General features: G+C 30.7%; 3 protein-coding genes across 6 annotated transcripts; 2 read left to right on the top strand and 1 right to left on the bottom strand.

Annotated features, from left to right (window-relative positions):
* The first annotated feature begins 406 nt into the window (after positions 1–406).
* Hpd (4-hydroxyphenylpyruvate dioxygenase) lies at positions 407–9,801 on the top strand. Its single transcript, XM_088272249.1, has 10 exons — positions 407–473; positions 969–1,058; positions 2,824–2,928; positions 4,060–4,275; positions 6,050–6,150; positions 6,235–6,339; positions 6,871–6,958; positions 7,475–7,594; positions 8,684–8,923; positions 9,553–9,801. Exons 1-10 carry the CDS (start codon positions 471–473, stop codon positions 9,625–9,627), a joined length of 1,143 nt encoding a protein of 380 aa, XP_088128375.1. The 5' UTR covers positions 407–470; the 3' UTR covers positions 9,628–9,801.
* A 339-nt stretch (positions 9,802–10,140) lies between these two features.
* Positions 10,141–16,553, bottom strand: LOC148302046 (uncharacterized). 3 transcript variants are annotated; one of them, XM_088272245.1, is made up of 9 exons: positions 15,945–16,553; positions 15,425–15,509; positions 14,744–14,817; positions 14,032–14,422; positions 12,859–13,312; positions 12,659–12,771; positions 12,147–12,416; positions 11,136–11,238; positions 10,141–10,897 (listed from the first exon to the last, which is right to left on the bottom strand). In XM_088272245.1, the coding sequence occupies exons 1-9, from the start codon at positions 16,078–16,080 to the stop codon at positions 10,715–10,717; spliced, it is 1,809 nt and encodes a 602-aa protein (XP_088128371.1). In that variant the 5' UTR covers positions 16,081–16,553; the 3' UTR covers positions 10,141–10,714. The 3 variants fall into 3 exon arrangements, with proteins under 3 accessions (XP_088128371.1, XP_088128373.1, XP_088128374.1); XM_088272247.1 differs by having other exon boundaries at positions 16,213–16,430; XM_088272248.1 differs by lacking the exon at positions 10,141–10,897 and having other exon boundaries at positions 10,996–11,238.
* Positions 16,554–16,939: 386 nt separating this feature from the next.
* On the top strand, positions 16,940–27,432 carry kraken (serine hydrolase like 2 kraken). Of its 2 annotated transcripts, none has more exons than XM_088272240.1 (2): positions 16,940–17,116; positions 23,959–27,432. In XM_088272240.1, exons 1-2 carry the CDS (start codon positions 17,050–17,052, stop codon positions 24,855–24,857), a joined length of 966 nt encoding a protein of 321 aa, XP_088128366.1. In that variant the 5' UTR covers positions 16,940–17,049; the 3' UTR covers positions 24,858–27,432. The 2 variants fall into 2 exon arrangements, with proteins under 2 accessions (XP_088128366.1, XP_088128367.1); XM_088272241.1 differs by lacking the exon at positions 16,940–17,116 and adding an exon at positions 18,491–18,850.
* The last annotated feature ends 420 nt before the right edge of the window (positions 27,433–27,852 follow it).

The raw sequence follows: 27,852 nt of genomic DNA, 5'->3' as shown, positions 1-27,852 counted from the left end.
AAATAATTAAACAATACCTTTTCTCCAAAATGCAAAAACAACACTTTCTGCCCTATATCGGGTAAATATTAAGTTAAAATATGCCGCTTTTGCTGGGATGTAGTACATTTTCTGGCCATTCTGAAAACATGCACAACCGAAAAGCGACGATTTTTGATATATTACTTTTTTGAAAGGAGTGAGCGATATGTAGGGCCTTAATGTCAGAAAAGAAGTGAAATTATTTTAATGTAAAAATAGTTATTTGAATGAAAGATATGTATGATGGTGCCTGATTCTCCAAGCTTGACCAAGCCTGCCAAAAGAGTGTGTGTCTCATAGCAACCAATGAGAGTCGTCTGCAGTATTATTTAAAATACATTTAATTACAGAAATTATATATAGGACTAGATGATACCACTTTCTCGAAGTTGAGCTCTGACAGTTCTTACAGTTGAAAGTCTCCGGTGATAATTTCATATTTTGTGAATATGGTAGGTTATTTTTATTTATTTATTTAAACTTATTACATACATAAGTCACATATACAATATACATAATTGTCGCGATGGGTAGTTTCCATTACTTATTTTGGGATTTGAGATTAAGGTTAACAAGACTGAAAAACAAATAAGAAAGTAACAAATAAGAAAACACAGGCAAATTGCAAAATACAAATTTTGGAAGTCATACTTATATGATCCATCTCATGACGTTCCGTGATTGAGTTCACAATAACCATCTATGATTTGATTAAGAAAGCTTTTATTTAGCATAGGCCCTTTTATTTGTATGCAAGATCCCAACGCAGATTATTTTACGCCTGAAAACAGGATTTTTTTTTATTTCGACAAAGTATTTGGACACACGAAAAAAGGTTGAAAATTAATTAAATTCTCTTGATCCGAAATAGGGTTTTCTACCGCTCTAGGTATGCGTTTTCTATATACATAAAATGTAATATCATGTATAATTTTTCATTGTTTCAGACCACCTATACCGACAAGGGAACGAAACCTAGTGGAGGACAATTTCTAAGTTTTGATCACCTTACTTTTTGGGTATCCAACGCTAAACAAGTAAGTAAAAAAAATTAAATGCGCACTCTAGCAATCTTGTAATTCAACAAATACGCTGTCTTGTATTTTAGTATATTATTGATGGGAATGTAGTTACTAGCCACTGTACCTATGACGTTGGAAAAAGTGTCTTCCAGATTAAAATTATTTCCGAATATCGCATCTCAAATCCACAAAATAAAAAAAGATTCTTTAGGAACCGTTAGTAGCCTGCTGGTAAATATCACCATTTTTCTATGAATCACGGATTTCTGAAACATAAAAAATAGTATTTCATTGATGAATTAAATTAATTAAAAACCTAAATCCTTAATCTCAATCTGCACAAATCTGTTGTTCTGACTGAGTCTCGAAAGATTCAGATTGACAAAGGGGTATACGATTTTATAGAGGTCAGACGGATATCAAATTTTCTTATACAGGTAGGTACATAGAATCCAGCCGAATAATTTTTATTATACGTAATTTAAATTATCATATTATAGATAAACAAGAAAACAAAACAAAGTCGTTGTGGCGTTTTCATCTAAAATTCCGCTTAAGTTACAAAACCAGTTCTTGTTTATTCGATTTTATTCAAATGAGTAAATCAGAACCTAAATAGGTATAAAATATATTATATAGTTGTTGCAACAAATTAAATTGTTAACACACTATCTACAATCTAAATTAAAGCATTATACATTAAAATAAGTTTACGTTATGTTTGTTTAACTCCTTCGTTTAGTTGGAAAGTGTTAACTATTAGATTTCACTTAAGTATTCAAATACTAATTGATATTTTATACAATACATATTTGCAGTTTCAGGTATCAAGCAGGTATATACAATTGTATTTACAATTGCATAGTTTCAAAAATGGTACTTTATTGTTTCTCCATTTTTTGTCTTTGACATAGGTTTGCCATAATCATCGTCAGGACATTTAAATATCGACAATGACATGTCCTGACATATCGAATATGAGTGACAACCCTACTCTAAATTATTTTTTAGAAATAAAAAAATGGTCATCTCTGTTTTTGAGTAAATACAGTGGAACCTTTCATAACGAGCAATTCGCATAACTAGCAAAAAAATGTGAAAATTTTCTCCCTTAACGAGCGACATTTCGCATAACGAGTTACAGAGAAAGGTCAAGTCCCTTTTTCACGACATCAACTTGTGAGCAGGGACTTCCGCGCCAGTCAAAACGAAAAATGTTTCGCTTAACGACTAAGATTCTGGAACGAATTATGCTCATTGTGAGAGGTTCCACTGTGTCTAAATTTATTTGAAACACCGTCATTTCATACCTAAATTTAGATACTTATTCGACCAAAATCTTGTACTTTCTTACTTTCAAACTGTTTTTATAAAATAAATCGTAGGTTTTATTAAATTGGCGACGCCAGTTATGATTTCATTACAAATATCACTAGTAGGTGAGTACTTGCATTTGCAATATATAATGTCTGTACGCTGCATGTTATTACCGTGAAGCTTGCGACTCCTGTTTTAAAAACATAGTAGAAACAGGAACCGAAGAGAGTGAAATCATTTTGTCACTTGTTTTAACGCCATTGGTACCAACTTAATTAATGTTAATTAAATTTTGCCAACTTGATGATTTTCGATTGGCCAATTTTGCAAATGAAAATGACGAATAAAAATATGAATTCTTTCTGCTTTTCTTCCCGCCATTTTTTAGAATGCTTGTATATCGTTGAAGTGATATTTCTTTCCTTTTTTGATAAATGCGTAAACTTGTATATTTCATTTCCAGGCAGCATCATATTATATTTCGAGACTAGGATTCCATCCCCTCGCCTATAAGGGGCTAGAGACAGGATCTAGGAAAACAGCCGCACACGTTGTACGCCAAGATAAAGTAAGCTATACTTAATTTTATGTTTTTTTTTTTACTAAAATGTTAGTAATATTACTATATAACCCCTCACTGGGATTTTTATGTCTACCGGTTTCGAGACGTACCCGTCTCTTCGTCAAGACAATCACTACAACAGCATGCAAACAATACTACCCGTCACCACCATAGCACTATTCACACACTTATAACTGCGTAAATTTTTTATCACATGCGATTTTGGTCTACCCGAGGACCAACATGCACTAGGGGTTGCAGAACAAACATGCATTAAGATCCGAGGTCTGACATACACTAGGGATGTTAGTCAAAGTACTCGTATAAGCTATATTTATGTGAAAAATATATATAATGATAAATAATACTAACATGGAAAATAATGATGCTACTGAATAAAAATTTCAAACTCGGAAGTTGTTTGCTTTTTCATTGAAAAGTTTCATTTAAATAGATGAGGTTTTTAAATAACCTCCTTAAGAGGTAATTGGACATAATAAATAAATAAATAAATTAATGATGTAAAAAAATTTTTAAATTCAGATAACTTTAAAACAGAAAATATAGTATTTAACAGTTTAAAATTGATAAAAATATATTTTTGGGAATCCCATTTTATTTACATATGTACATATTTTGGATTTAATGTTATAAATATGTATATCATTAAAATAAATAATGCATTCATACAAAAATAATTTCCCTTTTTTTATATGATGCCCTTAAAATTCATTATGCATTTTTTTTAACCAAATTTAATTTTGCCAGACATTTTTCTGGACATATTAGAAATTTTGTGAAATAATCACATATTGACGAATTCTATACATATATGTTTTTTTTTAAGTTTCAAAATAATAATTACTTAAACCCTTTGTTCCCATTAATGACTACATAATAGTGTTTTATGTAGTTATTACTTTTCTGTTTGTATTAATAATTAAGTGATTTATGTTTTAAGCACTTTTTCATTATGATAATTTATATAAATGGTGACATTGAAAAGTAAAAGTTAAATAGGAAAGTCAAATATAATTTTCAGAATAAGTAGCATTAACAATTGACATCTTCATGTTGACAGGAAGGCCTTTTCCGATTTATTAAAAATTAAAATATACCAATGTACTGTAAATCCAGGTAACATTCATCTTTGAATCCACTTACGCAACTGAGGAAGATGAAGTCAACTCGAGTGTGGCTGTGCACGGTGATGCAGTGAAGGATGTGGCCTTCGAGGTAGAAAATTTGGATCACATAGTGAAACATGCCAAGGAAAGGGGAGCGGTGATTCTCAGAGATATTTGGGAGGAAAAGGATGAAAATGGAGTTGTGCGCATGGCAAAACTGCAAACGGTTTGTACCAGTTTTAAATATTATTTTTGCACATGTATATGTCAATATTATCCAAGACTGGTACCTGAAGCGGAGGGCTGATCACCTTTCCTTCATGTGTTAACGATCAAGATTACACTGCGTTTATATGATACAGTGCCCTATGCACCATCGGGCGGGGATGAGCGTTTGAAATGAAAAAAAATGCCATAATCATATATATGCATCACTTGTAGGTTTTACTCTAACAATATGTCTTAAGTTACATTATGCTTTTTAATTTGTGTAATTTTATTATTTTGAAAAAACACAGGTTAACCATGCAAAGAACTTACAACCATTATATTTATTAAAATAGGCACTAAGCTACCAATAAATTATTATTCCGCTTCCCTGAGGCATATAAAGAGAGGATAGATGGTTAAATTCTATATCTTTGCATACACATCCATGCATTTCCTCATCTAGGCTTGCCAATTGTTTTGACTTTTGACCTGCTTCCTTTCGAGGATTTAGTACACTGGATCACGCCAAGCCTTCTTCAGCTTCTTCCTTAAATTCTGCTTCCAAGTGTTGTAGCACATTGTAAATTGTTTAACTCTTCGTTCTTTATTTATTTATTTATTTTTTATTTTTTTATTTTTTATTTTTTATTTTTTTTTACAAAAATACATTTTTGAAATACAAAATAGGTAAATATACAGAACATCTTATATATAACGTTTCTACCTCTCTAATAAAGTAGATACTTGTGTTTAGAGAGGGAGTTCGTTTCACATTTATTTTTATTTTTTTTTATAAACTAAGTAAATTAAAACAAAGTAAATTAAAATTAAAAATAAAAAATTAACAAGGTAAATTAAAAATTAAAAATAAACATTCTTTGGTATGGAGTCTAGGAAGGGGTGAGTCTTAGATATTTTTTAATTTTAGTTTTAAAAGTTTGATAATTTTTTATAGATTTAAAATTTTCCGGAAGTTTATTAAAGTTTTTTTTACCTATGTACGTATAATGGTTTAACGCTGCTGTTGTTTTACATCTGTGCAAAATTAAATTATTAGAATATCTAGAGTTACTTGAATTTTGCACTTCAATTGTTTTTTCTTTAAAAGTTTGTAAGATAGCGGCTTTATTAAAAATTTCTTTAATAGTTGGTATATTAAGTTATAACCCCTTACCTTTTTTTATCTTATTGATAATGCTTATCTTACCCTTAGATTCTTTTCATCTAATATTTCACCGTTTGGATATCTATCACATAACATTTTTGTGGCAAAATGTGTGGACATACATCTGGGAGGCATTTTTACTGCATGTATGGAACCTCCCATCAGAGATTTATTTAGTATTTATTGGGGAGAGGTTCTGTGTCTCCCAAAATTATGTTACTTATATATTTTATTTACCGATTAAGGTAAATTTAGATTTTCAAACTCTACCTTTAGGGAAAATTTTTTTTAAAGCTTGTATTTAATGTTTGCTCTTAAGGAAATCTCTTCTTCATTGTCTTGCTCAATGCTTTGGATGAGATCATCCATGATTCTAGGCACTCAGTGCACAATTGGCCTTAATTTCCTTAGCTGAGGGGGGTGTTTTAAGAGGAACACCTTTTTATGGCTCTCCTCGTTTTTCCTCTCAATATGCCCAAAGTATGACCCCTTTGCGACATGTTGTGAATTGTGTTTCTGTTACTAATATGTAGTTCCTATAGGAATAAGACGTTTGTATGTGTAGCATTCGCCTCCAGAACAATACTTTGCAGATATCTAAAGATATTAAAAAATTTATTTTTAGTATGGTACCAACACACATACACTTGTTGACAGGACAAACTATAAAGGAGTATTCCTTCCGGGTTATTTGGCTTGTGGAAAGGATCCTCTTGTTGACATTCTGTAAGTATTTTAGATTAATAATAATACTAATATAAACATATATATATATTTTTTTTTTTTTAAATAATATAACAAATGTTTTAGACCCGGAGGTAAACTGAATTTCATTGACCATGTTGTAAGCAACATGCCAGATGGACAGATGGAAACAACAGCCTCTTGGTATGAGAGAATTCTTCAATTTCACAGGTATTATTATTTATTATTGGTTTACTGCAATTGACCTATATATAATATAATGCATAAAATTGAGTTATTGATTCCATTTGTTTAATTTAAAAAATACTCTCAATATTTTTTGACATAAATAGCAGAAATAAGATGATGTAATTAATTCATTTTACAAAAGCAACATAATTATGTAATTAATTAATTAGATGTTTTCAGTAAAACATTAAACTTCATCATTTCTCACTGTTACATAACTCAATATTTGATATTGAATATTAATTTTTGCTTTCTATACACCGTAACTACAGTACAAAGAATATATTCAAGTATATTTGACTGGATAAAAGAATTTTGTAAAGTAAAAGTTTTTTTTCCGTTAGATTATAATCTGTACAAAACAATTAATTTTCTAACCTGTAGTTTAGAAAATAAATTACATAATTCATTTTCTTCTTTCTTTCATTTGTATACTTTTTGAAAAGAAAGTCTTGTTTAATTTATAAAGTTAAAAAATTATTGTGATAAATGAATAAATTGTGTTTGTTTTAGGTTTTGGTCAGTTGATGATAAACAGATCTTTACAGAATACTCTTCACTGAGGTCTATTGTAATGAGTAACTGGGAGGAGACAGTCAAGGTGAGGCATTGCATAGCGCAGAATTTGTCAGAAAATTAACTCATGTCAGTCAAGACAAGTGCTAATAAATAATAATGATTACAAAATAAAACAACTTTGTTTTAACCACTTTTTATTGGTACACTTTTTCCAACCGGTTTCGGAGTGGACGTATTCACTGCACAATGCTCAATAAAAGCAACATTCAGGAATTTTTCCCTTTTTTTTTAAATCATATTTTAAAATCATATTTTCATATGGTGTACGGAGTGCGTAAAAGTTTTTGGTATCGTAAGGGAAGGGTAATTAACTATAACCTAACTATGAGTATTTCAATGTTTTAGAATTTAGTACATAAACCCTGATGATGACAAGGTTCTTGTCGAAACCGGTTGGATAAAGTGTACCAATAAAAAGTGGTTGAAACAAATTTGTTTTATTTTATAAAGTTTATAAAATGTGCCACGGTAAAGTATCTGCGAAAAACATTCAAAAAGCAAATTAAATAATTTAATTAAATGATACAAATGTCAACAGTTGCCGATAAACGAACCAGCTAATGGGAAAAGGAAAAGTCAGATACAAGAGTATGTGGAGTATCACGGAGGACCAGGAGTACAACACATTGCCCTAAACACCAAGGACATCATTACTAGTGTAAGATATCTATCAAGTTGGTTTTGACCACGGTTGATGTGTCTGTGTGTGATACTATACAAATGTGTGTTTTGTGCAATTATCACAAATAGATGAATAATTATGTATTACATATTCAAGATTAAAAACTGAATTTATTGAACCGGGATACCCAGATTATTATTTTTTTCTTAAAACAGGGCTTATGTTTTATGTGTGTAAATATCTTATTACCAATTACTGACTTTTGATCTTGTGGTTACTGTTATGGATGTGTGTATTTGCTTGAACAATGACAAAACAAAAATTATTTTTTTGGTTAGCGGTGGTCAGATTAAGGTAACTAAATTATCAAATAATAGAAATACAAGCTTTACTTATTTTTTTTTTTACAAAAATGTTAATAATATTAGTATATAACAACTCACCGAGATTTTTATGTCTACCGGTTTCGAGACGTACCCGTCTCTTCGTCAGGACAAAGGACGAAGAGACGGGTACGTCTCGAAACCGGTAGACATAAAAATCTCGGTGAGTAATTATATACTAATATTATTAATATTTTTGTAAAAAATAAATAAGTAAAAATGACTAATATAATAAAACCCTTATCCGCACCCCAATGGTGCATAGGGCACTGCTTCATATAAACGCAGTGTTATCTCGATCGTTTACACATGAAGGAAAGGTGATCAGCCCTCCGCTTCAGGTACCAGTCCAGGGTAATATTGAATAAATATTACAGTGAAAAAATCACTTATATTTATTTGACCCCCCCTGGGAATCGAACCCGGGACCTCCAGAACGGTAGCCGAGCGTGCTGACCATTACACTACGGAGGCGGACACTAAAAACGACTAACTACAAAGTAAATGCTTTAAATATTAATAATATTGAGAATATGAAATACAAACTTTTTATTTAATATTTATTTAGAATAAAAAAATTAATTGTTTGAATGCATTAAAATTATGATGCGATACGGAATTTAAAAAAAATCAATATAGATTTTTACAGTCAACTGAAGTTGAAATGTTTCTCGGGTAATCCTGTATTAACTTTGATTCTCGAAAATTGAAAAATAAATTTTAACAATACATTTAATTTCAGATAAAGAATTTGAAAGCTCGGGGTGTTGAGTTTCTGTCAATTCCAAGCACGTATTATGATATTATAAAGAAAAAGTTAGCAGATAGTCCAGTCCAAGTTAAAGAGAGCATTGATGTCCTTCAAGAACTAAACATTTTGATTGACTATGATGATGACGGCTACCTTCTGCAAATCTTCACTAAAAACATGCAAGACAAACCCACCCTCTTCTTAGAAGTCATTCAGAGAAACAACCATAATGTAAGTAGAGATATAATGTTTACCAATTACTATTTTCTGTGTTCCATTGCTGTTAAAGGCATTATGAAGGTATATATAAAAAGCGACCATTCCGGGAGTATGGACGTAAATAAACGTCAGTGTGAATTTTCCACATAGGAGTAACGACGTTAATAAACGTCGAAATCCGTCAGTTGGTATGATGTAACTAATAAAGAAATGACATCTGTGGATATTTACATGTAATTTATCATAATTTAAAAATATTTCGTAGAAATGTTTTTTTTATTATTATTTTTACATAATTTGAATCTTCATAATACAAAGATTTTGTGAAAAAAACATTCAGGTAAAAAGAACTTACTTCACAGAGAAAGTCGGACGTCAATTATGGTACATCCGGAATGATTAACATTCCTCTCCTCTACGCTACTCCCACAAAGCTTAAATATTTATTCTACCAAACAAACGTATCCTCTAAAATTAGAACAATTAAATTTTTGAACACCAATTAACAAAACACACAGGGGGAGCGTAGTCCCGCGGTAGTGTCATGGATTCGAGTCAGAGATCAAAGGTTCAAACCCTACTCTACCACGGCTCCACTCCTTTTCAAATATTTTAAAACTCTTAAATTTTTCTGTTTTCAGGGGTTCGGAGCAGGAAATTTCAAATCCCTATTTGAAGCTATTGAAGCAGACCAAGAAAAAAGAGGAAACCTGTAAATCCTGTTGAACACTTAATTTACACATAGTATGTGTAAAAGCATAAAATGATATAATTAAAAAAACATTTAATATTTAAAAATATTTTTATTTTCATTATGAAAAAAAATAAATGTACAAAATATGATAAACTTAAAAACATTGGAATAAAATTATAAAAAAGCAACAACAAAATATATATTTCAATATTTTAAAGGTAATGCGTAAAAATCTGGTACAAAAGTACTTAATTTCTGGTAGATATTATTGTACATAAACATAAATCTTACTGCACACAACTTACTAAGGCACAACAATAGCTCACATGTTTTTATATCTTAAAATCTAAGCAGATCGGCTGTCCAAATTTAAAACACAGTAAGGGACATTTTTTTGTAGTTGTTTTTTTTTGCATTTATGGACTAAGTAGACTCTACTTAGTCCAAAAATGCAAAAAAAAACCTACCACAAAAAAATGTCCCTTACTGTGTTTTAAATTTGGACAGCCGAGAATGCAATGAACATTCTGGGTATACTGTCATGTTGAACTAAAAAGAGGTAATACTCAACCAACAGATTTCCCAAAATGTATATGTACATATTTTGACTTGCAAAATTAAGATCAAGATGTTATATTAAAAATAAAGAAAATATATTGAGCATAAGTATTCTTTCTCCGAGTATATAATTAACATGCTAAACAAAAGATTGTTCTATATATTAACTGATGATATCAACACAAACATTCCTGTAGCTGTGAAACTTATATATCGTGGGTGTAATGGCAAAAAACATTTACTCGAAAATATGCAATTTTGACTTAATGATGCAGTATTGTAAAGTTTTCAATGTTCTATAAACTGGCAAAATACACTAAGTAGTTTGAAATGTCACATTTATATGGTTTTAAAAGTAAATTTTTAGTTTAATAGCGGGTATTGTATTCAGGCTAAAAGCTTTAAATAAAAGGGATTATTCAAACAGGGTCTTTTAGAGTTAACGTTTTTTGCCAGTATACCCACAATATTATGTGCTTGTCAGTTTTGTAAACCCCATAAAATATTTCACTTAATATTTTTCTTATAAAATATGTGAACCTAAAGAAAGGTCAATCTCTGTTATTTATCTTGTTGAATGCCTCTGTGTCTAGTTGTGTGGGTGGCATGTTGAGGTCCCAGAATCCTGCCGGAGTGGCCGGCCTTTCTGGATTAAACTTTCCCCTGTGCTTGGAGCATTTGTTCATCTTTTCCCTAATCAATTCCTCATTTCCTTTAAAGGCCGCTTCATAAAACTAAAAGAAATAAAATAAACAATTGAAAATCCACGCATACTTGAAATCTGCTTAAACCTTAACCTTTCCCTCCCGGTGACATGTATTTACTACTCGACTTTAAAAATTAGAATATCAATATAAAATATAATAGATACGGGCTCAGAATATTTGTATGCCTCTGTAATATAATTACGTATTACATAAAAGTATTAAAATATAAAGTTTCTAATTAGAAAAAAAGATTTTGAAAACTTACATCTTTACATTTTTTACAGCTCCATCCAGGTAAGTTGGCTTTTTCAGCCTTCTTTCTCAGTACTGGTTCCTTATAAATATATGAGGGCTCTTGTGTGGGAGATCTGAAATATAAAATATTTATTGATTGAAAAAATCCATTTAACATTATATATTATAAAATATGAAGGAAGCAATGTAAAAATAAATATTTTTCAAGTAATACAAAAAATAGTTAGACGATATATGAGGGGTATATAAGCAAAGGTGGAGGCTAATTTCCTATCAGAAAGTGATTTGGAAAAAAATTAATAAAACTGATTGAATATCTTCTTCTTCATCGAACCCTCATCCACACCCGATGGTGCATTAGGAACTGCATCATATAAATGCAGTGTTATTTTGATTATAAACGCATGAAGGAAAGGAGATCAGCCCTCCACTTCAGGCACCAGTCCAGGATAGTATTGAATAAATATTAGAGTGAAAAATCACTTATATTTAATTTGAACCCCCGAGAATCGAACCCAGTACCCCCAGTACGGTAGCCGAGCGTGCTGAGGCGGGATTACTATCAATATAATACTACAAATATAGCTACAATCAATTCAGAAATATTGTATACATCACGCGGAAGAAATAACAATTAAAATGGCTATTAAACTGTGAATTTCAAAAATATAATGCTTCATTAGGATAATCGAATTATAAATTCTTACATTGCAGTTTTTGCTTCCAAAATGTATACATAAGAATCCTGTTTGGTCTTAACTTTTATATCTTAACCGCCATGAATTTGAAACAAATACATATTTTGTATTACAAGCAAGCACAAACAAAAGGTTTTTAGCATGAAATAATAATGCATTTACTACTATATATATTAGTTGTAATAGTTAATATCCAATTCAACAATTTTCAATATTCGTAGAAAGTTTTATAGATTTTTTTTTAAATTTTAACATTTAACATTTAGTTTATACCCCTCATGTATGAACATTATTAGTATGTACGTATTATAAATAATAATTACGTCTTGGAATTTTTCATTGGTGATGCTTGGATTTTTTGTTTAGAATTTTTAATTCCATTTTCTTTTTCTTGATTGCTTACTGAATCCATTTTTGCATTGGCACATGAATTATCGGATGTGATTGTGAGAGTTTTCTTGGACGGTGATTTACTAGATCTATTCTTAGATCTTCTCCTTGGTGGATAGGTACACATTATAGTATCCTCATCATCGGTTATGGTGATGAAGTTATCATTTTCCACCAAATTTGGCTTTTCAGGATTTGGCTTCCTACAAAATATTACAAAGAGATACAACACACAATGAATTCTTATAAAATTTACAGTAAAAACTCATTTCGTTTGATTGATAGCATTCAAAAGATTATTTTTTTATTTTTAAGAATGTTCAAAAAGGCTTAAGTTACTCATTTTCCAATAGAAAACACAGCACATCTTCATATGAATGTAGACTTTGCTGTTAAAAGTTATAATAATTAATGTATTTATTTTTAGTTTTTATTAAAAGCTTACTTTTGTTTACGAAGGTTTTTACTATTGATTATTTCTTGATGATGATTAGGACTAGGATGGATGATATCATCATCTTCTGTCAGTTTTCCTTTAGCGCTTTCATTTAGTGATAACTAAAAAAATTCAACAAACATCTTTTGAGATTTGAAATCCAGTATTTTGATTACGCAGTAAGATATGACAACAAGTAGCCTAGTTACCTCGATGGCAATTTTGAACATCTCTTCGTCGTCAACCTTATTGATGTCCAAGTCATTTGAAAATGTTCTAAGGCCGCCGCAGAAAGAATCTCGCAAGGAAACATCATAAGGTTCTTTTATCTTCATATTAGAAAAAGAGAGTCTAGCTTGTTTTAGTTTCTTTGACTTGGGCGATCTTTTACACTTGGAAGGATGGTTGAATTCTTCAGCCTCAGTTTTCTTCGCCAGTTTCTTCTGAAGCAAACTCAAAGAATCCCTCTTGTTTTCTTCAACATGGGGTTTATCATCCTGAATTACAGCATCTACAGGTAATTTGGTTGGTAAACCTGAATTGGATTGTTTATCCTCTTCCAGATGCTTACTGAGCGTCGATGGACTTAATGCTTCGAAGGACTCTTCAGCTTTGGATGGTGATTTCGTTTCAGGGGTACTTCCCACATCGGAAATACCCAACCTAATACAAATATAACACAAAATTATTAACACAAGATACTAAAAACACCCATACCTAGCTATACGGCCGCTCTTTATATGGCATTTTGCTACAACGGCCCTCTTCAATTAAGGCACGTTTTTTATTTACGTCCTAAAATGTTTCGCTACAATGGCAAAAAACACTTTTTTTCAATGTCGATATATCTACTTGTTGCCAATCACTGAAGAACGAAATAGAGAAGAAAGCAAGACAAACAACGTTGGACAATTTTTTTAAGCCAGGCCCATCCTTACCAGCGAAAAATGATGGCGACAGTGATCTGCAGGTTACCATTTCTTCATCGTCTTCAGATTAAAGCCATTTTAAAAAAATATGTATATATACATACGCATATTTTATGTAACAGGAAGTTGTTTTATTTTTGTTTATACATTATTTTTGGTTTTTGGAGTCTGTTATTATTTTATGTACAAATGTATGTACTTTTTATGTAAGTATTTTTTATTTAAATGAAATAAAAAGATAAAATGCATTTTGAATGATAAACCGTGTTACATATTTAACAAATTTGGAACCGATCCCGCTGAATTTGTATGAATTTGTATTAGCATAATTGATTCCTAATACCGCTTTTCGCTTTGCGGCCAAGTTTCGTGGCTGTACAAAACTTGGCCGTATCTAGGCTGTAAATCGAGGTATGGGTGTGCACCCAAATCAAAGTAAAAATTATTTCTCACCTGTTGCTCAAATTTGTGAGTGGCAGCTTTGTTTCTCGGGACCTATTTACATTTTGTTTACTTTTACCTAGAATAGGGCTAGAATCACAATCATTTTCACTAATGACATGGCTTTTAGGACTCAATTTTGGTGACTTCTTCTCACTGAGGACACATTTTTTCTTTGGAGTATTAGACACCTCATAGATCATGTCAATGTTATTAATTTTTTGTGGGGATTCAATTGTTTCTAAACGCCGCTTCCCATAGATAATCTCTCTGTTTATACAACTCTTAATTTTCTCGGAAAAATTATTACCATCAACAATTTGACTAAACGCGCTTTGTGCCATTTCCAATTTGATTTTTGAATTTACAAAATTTTCATTAGATATTTGTTCAAAAACTTGAGCTGAAATGGAAAAAAAATAGATGTAGAAAATAAATCTACAGTTATCTTATCAACAGAATTCTACACTAAACTATTACATATGAAAAATCGTGCTACAAATGCAAAAAGAGTTAATAATGCGTCTTTGTGTGAGCTCTTTGAAAGAACTGAGCAGATGTAAACGCACATTAAACAAGATGCACAAGTATTGTGTGGCAGTCGTATTTAAGATATAATATTAGATCTCGGAAATTGAATGTAAATTATTTTTCATCTCAAACTCACAAACAAATAAAAATAAACATTATTTTGATTAAATATTATAGAGTAATAGTTTCATACCCAGAGTCTGCATCTTGGAATTTTGCTCATCAAGATTCTTTTGCAATGTCACGCATTTTTGACAGCTTTCTGACCTAAAACAGAATAAATTAAACACAAATTACCCATTAATTAGAACTCATTTGTAAATATGGTTCCTATCTAAATTGCGGTTACTGTTGTATGTAAGCGAAATGGACTATTGAGCAGGCAGAACGGGGGCAGCTGGAGGCGTTTGAGACGTGGTGCTACAGGCGCATGTTAGGGATTCATCGGTCAGACCATATAGGGAACAATGCGGTATTAAGCGGCACTGGGGAGTCTAGATGCTTCTAAATAAAGTAACACAAGAGCGGGCCAAATGGATAGGCCATAATATAAGACACCCAGGTCTGCTTCGTATGATTGCAGTAGGCATGTGCGAAGGCGAAAACTACTGAGGACGACCCCGCTTAACCTACACGGACCAAATTATCTCCGACATGCGTTGTAGCGGATATGCCGAGTTGAAGAGACAAGCAAAGGATAGAGACGGGTGGAGACTGACCATGAAAGAAGCGAACCAATCATCGCACAGATTGTAATCCACGAAGAAGAATCTGAAATATTTCCAACTATAGGGAAAGATCAAAACAAACCTAGGAAAAAAAAAATATTAATACATACAAAAGAAGAATATAATAATAGAGAGTGATTACTTACTTAACATAATGTTCAGTTAGTTTAGAAAACTTTTTCTCTGCACTTTTCCGTTTAGATATTGCCTTCTGAAATGAGTGTGTAACTCCTGCAAAGAAAAACATGAAAGCAATCAGATAAATCGTTTTTAGATATGTACAATATTTGGGAAATTTGATTCGGATCAGAATGAGAATCATTGTTGGCAGGTGGATTTTTTTATCAATCCCGACCCCAATTGGTATACTAATTAGGGTCGCATACTATTCACAAGTAACCGCAAACTCAACTCTGATTTATACAATGTTTTTTTTAAGTCTCGCTGTACCAAAAATAAACAAATAAACGCTTATAAGCGTCTCACGTTCTCTACCAACAGTATGTTTAAGACGCTTTTAAGCATTAATGTGTTAATTTTATAAAAACTTTAATAAAGGTTAACTGGGAAGGATTATCGCTAGATCTTTCTTTTTAAAGGTATTGGGCACCATAGCTTAATAAAAATGGTCAAGATAACAAGAAATGAGAAAATATTTGAGCTTACCATTAAACTTACTAATCAGCTGACAAATAAAACTAGCGTAATCATTCAAATATTTATCTTCACACAAATCGATTACATCCCATTCCAATCTGGGATATCTTCCTTCAGGCAGTGTGTTAATGGTATTTGCGGTCATATTCTTAGAAGTCGAAGATAGCTGACTTTCAAATTTGATACATCCAAAACAAACAAATATTGCGCTATGCTAGATTTATGACTCAAACTGAATTTCGAGGTGATTTTTTTAAAAACCATACACCTAACTAACCATAACCTGCAGTTTGCTGTTCTAAGAGAACTGATATCCACATTCGGTTGTTTACAATTTCGGATATATTTGTTATTTTTGTCCACATTCAAAATCACGATCTGTCAAATAGGTTTTGCCCGCCGCACAGTTTATTGGCCCGCAGGATCAAAATAATTAACTGATTTCTTTGTCCAGTCACCATAAGGGAACAAACGGTAAAATTAATGGTTCATTAACTATACTAGATTCACACAAAATAACAAAAAATCGGCATTTCGGCGTTTCGGATAAAAGTTTTTAAATTTTTGAACATAGACAATGAAAATAGAACGTATTATAGACAATCATCTTTTAATCATATCATAGATCAAATATTATGTGTACTGTCTGTTCACAGTTATTTTACCTCTAGTCAATTTTTATTTATTTTTAATTATTTTTACTGCCGAATAAATAATTTTAAAAAAAATAGAGGTTAAATAACTGTGAAAAGACTGTATGTGTGTGCGTAAAATAAATGACTGAAAAACAACTCATTGATGATTTGCTAATGAATTTGATTTGAAACTTAATCATAAGACCAAAAAAACATCCCATTGATTATTATAAATAATCTGTTCTTAAGAAATAAGTGACCATAATTTTATTGACTTAATAAAAAGAAGAAAAAAAATGTAGGTACTTATATACACATACATTTTTAATGTTTATGGAATAAACACCTTTGCTTTATATTATTCAAAATCAAAAGTCATAAAGTCATTTTACATTATTTACAAAGTTTTATCATCAGCCATGATATTTATTGAAAAATCAATTTAGTAGGTAAATGAAATTTTAGTTTCCTAAAAATAAATGCATAATTTGAAATTACCCTTTGCTCATAATAAAAGGGCGAGTTTATTTCTTCACAACGATGATGGTAATTCTTTTATTTTACACATTTTATCTAACATATTTTTGATGTAATTAAATTCTTGGCATAATGATATCCTGATTCCACCTCTATGTCATCAAGTATTTCACACTATTCACACAATTTACCATTTATATATTACTTTTACTTGCACGGTTGTTAAATCATTCATTATTTTTTATTTGTATTTAAACTTACATTAAAATTCACATAGTTAAGGGCAAATCAAATATAAATCATTGAATACCTTTTATAATTTTTATTTTATTCTACTGAAAATTCTACAACTTATTTGAATATGATTTTTTACCGAATCTCATGCACAATAAAGTCCCAACTTTATTATGGAATTAGTAACAAATATAATTACAATAATAATAGCATTGTAACATACGCCTTTTTTAATTCTAAAAAGGGTATTTTTTATTTGGAAAATTTTAAATTTTAAAAATTAAAATAAATAAATATTGAAAAATTAAAAAAAATGATTTTATTAAAAAATAAAACAAAAAATCGTTTCAATTTCGATGTTCCGAATGAACCAAATCGAATATCTCGGAATCCCTAATTCGGAATATATTCCTTTCGAAAAAAAAACAAACTTATGCTGCAGCTACGATATTTGCACGGATTTCGAGCATTCGGAATTCCGAATTCGAAGGTGAATTAAAAAAACTGATGTGTGCTGAGCATTAAAACTGACAGCTGATACCAGGCTGGAGGGACGGGGACTAAATACCGTTAAAATCTCGTAAAGGGTGAATTTTATACCTTTTCAAATGACAATAAACAATAATGTTCAAAACAAGGTAGAAACTTCTATAAACATAGACAGCAATCATCGTATTGTTCTTCTTATCCTTATCCACACACAATAGTGCATAGGGCACTGCATTATATCGAACCGATGAAAGAATAGGTACAAATGTTCGAGTGAAGTGATGAAGCCAAATTAAAAAATCGCAACATTCAAATGAGCATGGGGTCAGGAAGAAACCTAAACAATGCCTGAACCTTTGTCACTAATGTTGCATTTTAGCTATTGTTGATGAAATATCTGCTTTGTACGACTATTAAACAATACTACTTTGGGCGTTTGTGCACTACACGGAATTTTACCGTCCGGCACTTCAGTTAGCGTGATAAAACGATGATTGGCTTGTGATTTTGTCCATCTTTCTTCGGATCGGTGCGTGAACACGTTGCGCGTAAATTCGATCACGCTAAACTGTCGCGTCGCGTCGTAGTCGCTTTTATTTTTCAAAACTGGACTGTCGGACGCCAAAATTTCGTGTAGTGCACAAGCGGCTTTTGTCCGTGAATTTTTATTTCCCGCCACGCAAGGCCAAGTAGATTCTAGTCAGTCTTACGGCCACGGGGTTTTTGAGGAGTTAGCGTTCTGTACGACGTGACGATGACGATGACCAATGACATAAGGATAATCACTCGAAAGTCGAGTGGTGATCGAGTGTTTTGGGATTACGCATTGCGAATTATATTGTTTCTAGGCGAGCGCACGTTTTCCCTTCTCATATCGTTTTTTTTGTGGCGATTTTAGATTGCAATGTCGTAGTGTTAACACTATTTTTTTACTTTCTATTTGTTGTTCCGTCTGTTAATGCTGTGCTATAACCATAAAAAATTAAATCAGTGTGTAAAACAAGTTTTTACTAAAATTAAATCGTATTAATCGATTAATGATGGAACCCCTTTATAGTAATGGACTCTTCAATCCATCAGGTATATTATGACTTCATTTTATATAAAATCTTTAATTTTATTCTAGGTTATATTACATCAAATACTAATATCTATGTAATATTGTAAATTTTTATCAACATATAAAATGAGACCATATATACTTTTGGTATTGTAAATTCCAGTTGATGGTTCAATTTTTTAAAAAACTTTTTCCTACAAAGTGAGCCAATATTAAGTTGTTTATTTTGCAGATTAAGCCAAGGATATATTAACTTGTGAATTCAATAAATGTATATTCTATATTGACAACGCTTCTTTTTGCTTACGGCAATTATTTTTAAATTTAATTTTGGTGGAAGTCATTTTCTACAATAATTTCTAAATTGTTTCATTATCAGTTCATGCGTTTTTGAGTTTTTTTTTTACTAAGAAGGTAAGATGCAGGAACATTAATATTGTTAGTTTCCGATGCCAATATTATAAAACTATTGCTACACTAAAATATTAAGTATTTAATGTTTTACTTAAAGTTTTTTCAAATAAATATCCTTATATTTACCTGAAAACCGTAATTATACTACTTCCACGTTGTCCGCTTCACTACAAAAAAGCAGTATAAAGATTTTTCAACCGAAATTATACCTTTAAAAATATTAATAAAACTAATAGAAAGATATGGGAATAATGTTCCGTGGTATCTTATGACAAGATTATATATATTTTTTTATTTAATCAACATTTCAGTACTCACACACATCACTTAACATAAACCAAATTTCTTTTCATTAATAAACAAAGATCATTAGTATTGAACAACGATTAATGTAATCATGTTTATAACTCGATAAATATCACTTGCATACAGGCTATGCTGTTTAAATGCAATTAATTGATAATGGAATTTAATATTTTAATGTTTAATATTGTAATGTGAAGATTATCCCTTTTTTTATTATTCATCAGTTTTTATATTCTGAAAATGGTATATTGATACAGTAAAACCTCAATATAACTGACTAATCGGGGGGAGGAAGTGTCCGTTAAAGCCGAAAGTCCGTTATAAAACTTTTTTGTGATTGTATGAACACTATTAAGATATAAATAAACAATTCACGAAACACAAGTAAAATTCTATTTATTGTCTTCGGACGCTTGCCGTGACATTGCTATTTGATATCAACGCGCTTGCTTTCGGTAATCCTGCTTCGAAAAAGGAATCGATTTTCTTTGCACTTTTGAAGTTTGCTGTTTTTTTATAATCATTTTTCTAAAGTATTTTATCAGGGAATCATCATATACTATCGCTTTGGCTAGGTGCAGTCTACAAGCAGGATGACATTATGTCTCAGATATCTAGTGCTAGACGTATGATGTGATTATCATGACCGCCAAAAATTGTTTATATACGGCGACACTTAAGTTTAAGCATGCATAATTTTTTTTTTTTTTTTTTTTTTTTCCCCTCTCACATTTTTTTGCACCCTGCCTATATATGCAAGGTCATGTTACGGGTACGGGATTCTTGCACTTTTGCTTTAGTGCTTTCGGGTATGCATTATTTGGAAGCATGCATAATATTAACAGTGCGTTTTTAGTTTTTTTATATTTTACCCATTTTTTGTCCGTTATATCCGAAGTTCGTTAGAATAGAGGTCCGTTATATCGAGGCTTTACTATATTAGTTTTTTTTTTCATCTAACGATACATAATTTAATAACTATTATTAACATATCAAAGTTCAAAAACATTTAACAACAGCACATTAAAAAAAACTTATTAACATCTTTCCTCCTATTATTTTTTAACGATACTGGAAAAAAATTCTAGTATAATTTATATTTGATTATTAATATAATTAAGTGTTATTTTATGCTGTCTATAAATTAACTGATCCATCTCGCTTCCACTGACATGAGTCGGATCTTTTGCACACTACTTTAAACAGTATTGGCATCAACTTTACAAACCCATACATATGCGTTATGATGCAAAATATTTCCAACCTATTAAAATCCTGTATTTGTAGGACCGAATTGTGCAAATGAAAATGATGAATGTAATTATTGATATTTCCGAATTATATATAAACACAAAAAATTCTAAAAAATCTTTTTATTTGTAGAGTATGTCTAATCTAATACTATTTCTGATTGAAAATAGCATATTCATAATGCGAATTTTATAAATGCTAAACTTCTTTAAATATTACTTTTTACCTCGTACACATATATATTTTTGGGGTCAGCACTTGGACTTTGATTAGTTGCTATTAACTACCTTGGCCACAAAGTACCTATGTCATATTTGATCACTAGACAGTCAATCAAAGAAAATACCTTGTTCAATATACCATTTTACTATATAAAAAATCCATAAGGATAAAATTCATAGTATTTATGTCTAGTATCTAGTACTTATTATTTAAATGAAATATAAAAAATAGTATTTATATGATAAATTTGATGTGGTATTTGCGTGCCTATGAATAATTTAAAGAGAAAGTAAATAATAGTACATATGTAATGTATGATCATGTGAATTGTGCACATAACATAAAAATGCATAATTCAAAGTGAATAAGGATGTTTTTTTTAAACTTAGACCATTGTTATTTTAAACAATTGATTTTGTATTTTATATTTGTATATATGAATAATTTAAAACTTTTTATAATAAATTATGAAAGTTTTTATTGTGTAATCCTATGGTATAATGAAGTAAAAAATTAACAATCATTTTAAAAGTTTTTGTTTTAATATCTAAAAGACTATTAAATAATATTTCAAGTTTATCCTACATTAACAATTCCTAAATATTATTGTTTTGTCAAAGTTTTCATGAAGGTTTTTCTATTAATTAATTTCTTATTTTTACTAAAATCATATATCGCTCACTCCTTTCAAGAACGTCATAAATCAAAAATCGTCAATTTTGAGTTATGCATGTTTTCAGAATGCCTAGAAAATGTACTATACCCCAGAAAAAGAATCATATTTTAACTTAATATTTACCCGCTACAGGGAAGAAAATGTTGTTTTTTCATTTTGAAGAAAAGGTATTGTTTAATTATTTTTTAAATAAACTAAATATTTTTCAAATGGAGAAAAAACCTTCAGGTTTTACCTAAAAATATCTGTTGCTCAGAAAAAAGTTCAATAAGTGGCTTGATATTTATTTTTAATACATTGTATTATATTTTTAAACTTTAATAACGTTCTCCTGAAAAATCATGTTTTTTGATTTATGACGTTCTTGAAAGGAGTGCGCGATATATCGCTCACTGCTTTCAACAACGGCATAAATAAAAAACTTGATTTTCCAGGAGATCGTTTTTAAAGTTTAAGAATATAATGAAATGTATTAAAAATAAATATCAAGCCACTTATTGAACTTTTTACTGTGCAACAGATCTTTTTAGGTAAAACCTGAAGAGTTTTTCTCCATTTGATAAATATTTAGTATATTTAAAAAAACAATACTTTTTCTTCAAAATGCAAAAACAACACTTTGTGCCCTGTAGCGGGTAAATATTAAGTTAAAAATATGCCGCTTTTGCTGGGATATAGTACATTTTCCAGGCATTCCGAAAATATGCACAACTGAAAATTGACGATTTTTGATGTATGATGTTGTTGAAAGGAGTGAGCCATATATAAAAATTATGTAATGTATTAATGTCAAATTACAAATAATTTATGATTCAATATTCGCGCTATTTAACATTTTATATTTATCTGATCATAATTATGCTGAGTAAAAATGGCTAGCAAATATGTCACCATATTTTTCATTCAATCATTCAATATCTCAAGTGCTACTAATAATAGTGATTCACAGTAATTCAACACTATTTTGTTCATACACAATGTCAACTGTCAATTATCAATATCCTATTGATAATACACAGCTTATGTGTAATAAAGTTCCATACATGTAGATACATTTTGATCTTATTTTTTATTACTACAAAATGAAATGTGTAATTACTGGAATAAACTTAATGTATTTATATCTTAAAATGATAAAGAATATAGAATTTCAGGTTCTTTTGGCAAAAGAAAGGCACATTTGCATTATGGAAGATCTTATAGTTCTATAAATTTGTTCTAAAACGAACCTCTAAAGAGGTAGATTGAATCTCTAAAGAGGTAGACTATTGGTGTGTAAATCTAGATGGTGTGTAAATATTTTAACAATGATAAATAACTTAAATTTCAACTAAAGTCCAAATTCCATATTCACCTTGAAAAAAAAACCTGTTTTGTTGGTTTTAATACTAGAAAGACCAATCTAACATCTTGATAAGTAATCTGTCAGAAAAAAATCTCTTTATCACCCGATGTAAAGAGATGTTTTTGTTAAAAAGCTCTGTATAAATCCATTGTAAAATAGTTACTGAATAAAAGTAAAAATATACATTAAAAGCCAGTAAACTGAACTCACATGAAGCATATACAAAAAAAACCTCAAGTGACTCCACATATTTCAGCTAAATAAAATTTTTCACGTGAAGTCACTACCGATTGGATTACCATAAAAATATGTATATTTTCATTCCATCAATTAAGTTTACTAACTAAAGTGCAATATCACTTTATCTTCTTGTGATTAACAATTATTTTTAAAAAAATGAGATGTGCATTTAGCACCATTAGGTAGGTGAATATCAATTGTATATACAAACTTACATTATTTTCTTTCCTTTGGAATAGGATATTTTCATAGATTTTTGTATTACAAATTATTATAGAAAAATCACAAGACAATCATGACTCCTCTTATTGGAATCTATAAAAAAATAAGGGAGTAAACTTTGTATAATGACAGGAAAATACTGCTGCGTAGTCATTACATGTCCCAAAATTTTTTTTTTCTCAATTTTTCATCATGAACCTTGTGGTCTCTAGCAGCAACATATATAATCGGCCAGCACTCACTGTAGGATGTAAAAATAATGTATTTTTAATATCGTTGCAAATATCACCATGAAGTTCTTGCGTTCGTGATGACCTGATTTATCGGCAACTTATTAATCTACTGTTTTTCGGTAAACAAATTTTGCGCAGGGACGTGATTTTTGTGATTTCCATCTATGTTATCTATGTTAATTCTGATATTCCTCCTGATTAATTTTCCTTTTCTTTCAGATGATGCGGATACCAGGTCATTTGCAGAAATAAAGATCCCTGTGCCGTGGGGCCATGTGAGCGGGAAGTGGTGGGGACCTCGGGAGAAGCAACCCATCCTGGCCCTCCACGGCTGGCAAGACAATGCGGGCACTTGGGACGCTCTCGCCCCTCTGCTTCCCCATGACATAGCCCTCCTCGCCATCGACCTACCGGGCCACGGCCTGTCCTCCCACTACCCCCCCGGTATACATTACTACATCTTCTGGGATGGCATCTCACTCATCAGAAGAATCGCCAAACACTTCAAATGGGGAAAAATCACACTCATGGGACATTCCCTCGGTGGCGCCCTTAGCTTTATGTACGCAGCCTCATTCCCCGATGACGTCGACCGCTACATAAGTGTCGACATAGCGAGCCCCTCCGTTAAAGACACTAAAAAAATTGTCGAGAGCACCGGACCTAGCATCGAAACATTCCTGAAATATGAAAACTTAACCGCCGCTAGCATGCCGTGTTATTCTTACGAGGAGATGATCAAACTGGTCATGGATGCCTACAAAGGGTCCATAACGGAAAGATCTTGCGAGATGTTGATGGTGCGCGGTATGATTAGAACAAAAGACAAGAATGGCTACCATTTTTCCAGAGACGTCAGATTGAAAGTTGCAACCCTCGGAATGTTCAGCATAGAGTATGTTTTAGAATATGCGACGAAAATCAAATGCAAAGTTCTGAATATTAAAGCTAACCCGGGTATGGACTGGGATAATCCCGAATATTACGGCATGGTACTAGACAAGATTAAAAGTAGCGCTTCTCTATTGGTCTGCCACGAAGTTCAAGGATCTCATCATGTTCATTTGAATGAACCGAAAAAGCTTCTACCTTATATTATTAATTTTCTACACAAGTAAAAAATAATAATTGAAAATTAGACAAATTGCATACCATTAGTAATAGATCAAATAAACGCAGAGTATTATTATTAAGTAGTGTCATGGTCAATTATTATAAACACATATGTATTTATATTGATTGCTTTTATAAAATTCATTTGATCAAATCAAAGTAGCAATAAAAAAATCAAAGAAAAAAAAGTTCTTTGTGATCAATTATTTTTAATTACCTTCAAATTGAAGCTTTAATAATTTTTCATTTAAAAAATGTACTTGTCTTATTTAACTTGTAAAGTACTTTAGTTTTCATATTATTATGAATATTTAATATTTTAAAACTATTAAAAAATGGTCAGTTTCAGAAGTAACAATTAACATAGCAAATGTGCATATGTAGTACAATATACAAAATTATAAGTTTTTTTTTATCCATTATGTTCTTTGAGGCTAAATAAAAAGTTTTATTTTGACTGTTGAAAACCTAGCTATATTTATTTTTATTATATTTTCCAAGTTTTTGAATATTATAAAATATCCTAACAATTTCAATTATTATATAGTCTTTTATTTTGCTATTAAAATAGTCAAATAAAATAAAATACCAGCTACCAAATGTTTACAAAAACTGATAATACATATTTTTTGTTACGTGTGTATTAATGAACTAATAAACTCTAGCAAAAAATAAATAAATGTAAGTAAATAATATACTTAAAAGGCAAAAGATAAATTATTAATTTTTTAAAGAGGTTCGTACAATTTATTTATGCAGGAATGTATCACATAGATAGTTGTCTTTTATTTTTTCAAGTTCGAACTTCTATAAAATCAGTGCGGATATTCAGTGCTGAGGGGCACCTTTCAATTCAAACCATCATCCGCACCCGATAGTGCATAGGGCACTGCATCATATAAACACAGTGTTATCTTGATCGTTAACACAGATGGAAAGGTGATCAGCCCTCCGCTTCAGGTACCAGTCCAGGGTAATATTGAATAAATATTAGACTGAAAAAATCACTTATATTTATTTTACTCTTCCATGGGAATCGAACCTGGGACCTCCAGTACGGTAGCCGAGCGTGCTGACCATTACACTACGGAGGGGGACCTTTCAATACCTTCGTAATAATGCTGTAACCCTACTGTATTTTGCCCCTTGGGTATTCACAGACAGACGATTCTTCGTCTAATTTTTGATGTTTTGTTTCAGCCACTTCAATAATTATATCATCATAGTCTTTTATTTCATTGTAATATGGTAACTTCGAAAAAAAAAAACAATGCGGAACGGCCCCGAGGAACAGTAAAAGTGAATATATAAATAATATTTCATTTGCTTCGTGATCTTAAATTTACCATCCCAATAAAGCGGAATATTGTCCCAACTATGTGTCTTTAGTGAAAAGTTAAACTATATAAAACAGGCAATAATTTAAAATATAGTAATCCTTTTAGTTGAGTCAATTAAATCATAAGTATATAAGGTATATATAAAGTTTTACTTTAAAGGTTTACTTTAAAGACTGACCGGAGTATTTCGTCGTAACATAATGTCATAACCATCGCTCGCGGCGAGCATCACCGAGCATCCGAAACTATGGATGGAGCGTTCGGCTCGGTGTACTAACTGCCTGAATGCTCGCATCGTAACCTGTTATGTTACGACGAAATGCTTCGGTCAGTCTCCACCTTAAGCTCCTCAGCTTGGTTTCTGTTCCTTTTGAGATTTAGCCCAAATCAAAGGCCGCCACAATTAACTGGCAGCTCCATTAAGCCGAATTGATTATTTGCTAAATAACAAGAAGTGTTTTTAATGTAAATGTTATGTAGTATAATTATTACTATATTTTAATGAATATATACTATTGATTTATATTCAAGTTTTGATGCACACACCGACTCTTTATAAAAAGGTAAAAACAACAAATAAATCTAAATTAAGTAGTGTTTTGTATCAGCCCCAAAAAAAAAACACCAAATCCTTGTTGTGAAAATCCATAGGCAATTTTATTCTAATTTAATCTATATTAAACTGTGACATAAAACACAATAAAAATATAAATCCAAGTTTTTTGGCAATATCCAATTTTGATAATGGCCAAGTCATTTTTTAAAATAGGCATTTCACTTTAATCAAAAACCTATTTTAAAAAAGTAAGTTTATCACATTTGACGTATCAATTATTATTACCTGTTTAATGTTGCTTTACTGTTTGACAAAACCCATATATACCCGAAACAAATTGAAAGAAACAAGGAAATAGAGTAAAATTGTATGGATGATAAAATATTTTGACAGCTTTTCTTAGAAAACATCTCACTTTATGTTTTGTGCAAATATCCTGTTTGTTAATATTTTGTGATGTTCAAAGTATTCTCTGTGATAGATAAAGTACACAATTTAGTTAAAAAAAATTGTGAATGATAAATTATTTTCTTGGTTGATGCTATACTTATTTATGTTGTGTTTATTGTCTTTCTAAGTTTGATGCATATTTTTATAACTTATTGTGCTTAGTTTGAAGTGGGCTCAATTTTCATATTATTGTATTTTTAAAGCACTTATAATAAATATTTTTATTTAAATGAATATTTTTTTATTTATTCATCGTTAATTAAGTTTTCTAACCATTTTAATGAATAAAAAAACAATGTAGTTCATCAGAAGACTTCATAACAAACTTTAGAAGAAACGTGGTTGAACCCCGGATCAATGTCAACATTTGACCGAAACCAAATCAATCTTTTCAACTCTTGTGAAACATCTATGGGTTTAAAAGTTCTGAAAACCTCCTTTTTATTTGATTTTATCATATTTTACATTATAAAATCAAGTACTTAATGTTAAACAAATAATAAAAATCAAAATCATCTAAATAGCTATATTTTCTCAGCACCATTAATCACCATACATACTGGTGAGAATTATAACTTTGGAGTTTTTTAAAAATCCTTTTGTTAAAAAAATTATAGTTACAAAAACAGTTTATTAGTGCCCCTGGAGATATTG

The sequence above is a fragment of the Brachycentrus maculatus genome, unplaced genomic scaffold, assembly GCF_059751285.1.
Source record: "Brachycentrus maculatus isolate JH-2025_06_01 unplaced genomic scaffold, ASM5975128v1 h1tg000486l, whole genome shotgun sequence".
NCBI classification, from domain to species: domain Eukaryota; kingdom Metazoa; phylum Arthropoda; class Insecta; order Trichoptera; family Brachycentridae; genus Brachycentrus; species Brachycentrus maculatus.
This window is presented reverse-complemented; position numbering and strand designations above follow the sequence as displayed.